This window comes from Tachysurus vachellii, chromosome 4 (genome assembly GCF_030014155.1).
Source record: "Tachysurus vachellii isolate PV-2020 chromosome 4, HZAU_Pvac_v1, whole genome shotgun sequence".
In the NCBI taxonomy this organism is placed as follows: Eukaryota; Metazoa; Chordata; class Actinopteri; order Siluriformes; family Bagridae; genus Tachysurus; species Tachysurus vachellii.
In genome coordinates, this window is record NC_083463.1 from 18,365,640 (window position 1) to 18,368,139 (window position 2,500).

Genomic DNA, 2,500 nt, shown 5'->3' on the forward strand with positions numbered 1-2,500 from the left:
TACTGATGAACACATTCTTTCGGTACACCAGCTGTTTGCAAAACACAGCCTTTATCATATGACATGCAGCATTAGAGGAGAAAAAAAAAAAGCCAGAACAACTCTGTTTCTATTTACCGTGCTCTGGGATCTCAGTCGACTTGGTTTGGAAAATGAATCAAACGCTAATGCTAATGCTAACATGTACTTTATTAATAACCATTTGTTAAACTGTTGTGTTTGTGTCCGGGCTACGGTATGATGACGTGTCAAGACTTAATCTGATCAGAAATGCAAAGCATACTGTACACGACAGATGTACAGAAATGTCTTGTGTATAAATGTCTAAAGGAGATATACTCTTGCTGTTTTAAACTGTTTCACTGACATAAATGCATTCTGGGAAGTGGAACGCTCATAGTTCTCTGCTTCTCTCAAACTGTGCTTATTCCATTCATTATGAAATACTACGCAGTTAAAACCCGGACTCTTAGGTGAACTCTTGTCTTAGGGCTTGGCCTTGTGACATCAGAGTAATACTGATGCTGCGTCGACGAGATCCAGAAATGTAAGAGTACATGAGAGAGGCAGAGAAGCTGAGTGGGTGTCTCATGGATCTGATCCAATGAGAAAAGACAACACATGGTGCGGCGCTAAAAACATCCTCCTCATGAAGACGGGATAACAGCAACAGCACGTCTGTGTGTGTGTGTGAGTGAGACAGAATGAGAAAGCAGAATTAAGGGTGCGTGAGAGATGGCGAGAGAAGCAAGGGGCGTGTGTGTGTGTGTGTGTGTGTGTGTGTGTGTGTGTGTGTGTGTGTGTGTGTGTGAGGGAAAGCAAAAGAGAGAGAGAGCGAGAGAAAGAGAGAGAGTGAACACAGCAGAGAGCATCTGTGTGACAAACAATATGTGAGAAGTGTGAAAAAATTCCAGGAGTGCCAGGAATAAGCAATTTAACAAATGTGTGTTCGTGTGAAAGAGAAAGAAATACAGTGAGAGAAACTGAGAGTGGGGAGAAGAACGAACGCAAATAAAGGGGCAGATGGAGAGGGTTATAATGATAAAGAGTGTAAACTGTGATAGAGAGGTATGTGGCACCTTCTTGATGCGAGCGTAGTCGATGAGGCGGGCATAAGCACTGGTGCCGGCGATGATCAGCCTCGGCCGAAACAGCTTCGCAGTCAGCTCCATCTGGTCATAGTCTATCAGACCTGTTTTAGGCTAGAAACAAAGAAAGTGTTAAAAAAAAAAAAAAAAGAAAAAAAAAAAAAGGGAAAAAGAAGGAATTTAATTCCCATATTCATGACACTCATTATGTACTTTTTTTTTTTAAAAAACCTTTTATTTTATTGCTTTCTGCAATGCAAATGAGGAAATGCAGTTCAGCCCATGCTTTAGACAAGTGCAAGCATTATAAAACACACAAAATCACATTTTTATGAGTGAATATATCATGAATATTTATGAGGATACAGGACAGGATTTGGTGGGTGAAAGTGACTCCAGTTTCGGGTTATTTTTATTTTATTAGCTGTAATTAAAGACAATTACATTGTCAAATGCAGTAGCCTTTAACACACAAGCAAGTTCTGCAAGATGTATAAACAAAGCCTCGGACGTGAGCATGAACGTGTGCTCGCTCACCTGCAGTGTATAGACAAGGAGGTTGTGATGATATATATGCCTCACAGTGAATGTACAGACCATCCAAAGTAGCCATGCACACACATTTACATAGTACTGAGCATAAGGAGAGGAAGCTCAAGCAAAGGGATGTGGTAGCCTAGTGTTTAAGGTGTTGGACTACTGATCAGAAGGTCATGAGTTCGAAACCCAAGTCCAACAAGCTGCCACTGCTTGGCCCGTGAGCAAGGCCCTTAACCCTCAATTTCTTAGTTGAATAAATAGAAATAAAATGTAAGTCACCCTGGATAAAGGTGTAAATGTAATGTAACGTAAATGTAAGCAACAGAGATTTGCTACGATGACGACAAAAAGAAAAAAGTAGGAGTTTTTCTCTAACACTACAGGCGTCCTGTGGTTGATAATGTGTTGAAGATAGACAAGTAACCTTTTTCCTCATTTTCACAAGTGCACATGCAGAACAGTCCCAAAGCTGTGAGGTTTCCTTGAAGTATCTTAATGACGAGACATGGAACAATGCTAATTTTTCTTTTTTTTATAGCAATGTTTATATTGAAACTAAATAAATATCAAACAAAAAACTTTTATGCTTAAAGATTCAACTTAAACTCTTAAAAACAGAGGGAAAAAAAAACTAGCTAAAAACATAACTAACTAAACTGCAGTAAATAAATAATATATATTACAGAATTTAATATGGTAAAAATCCTACATGAAAAAAATAAAAAAAATACAACATTGAAAAAACAAACAAACAAAAACTTTTTCCCAAATCCAATTCTGATCTTTTCCATCATCCATCCATCCATCCATCCATTCCCAACACTTTTTCCCAACACTGTTATCAGTCTTCTCCTGCTTCTGGACATCAGATT

At 38.6% G+C, this 2,500-nt stretch overlaps 1 protein-coding gene across 1 annotated transcript in view; it reads right to left on the bottom strand.

Moving 5' to 3' along the window:
- The window catches only part of shmt2 (serine hydroxymethyltransferase 2 (mitochondrial)), a 37,621-nt gene that overhangs the window by 6,525 nt on the left and 28,596 nt on the right, over positions 1-2,500 (bottom strand). The window contains exon 6 of the mRNA XM_060868159.1: positions 1,080-1,202. Coding sequence (XP_060724142.1) covers positions 1,080-1,202 — 123 coding nt within the window. The remainder of the gene's footprint in view (positions 1-1,079; positions 1,203-2,500) is intronic.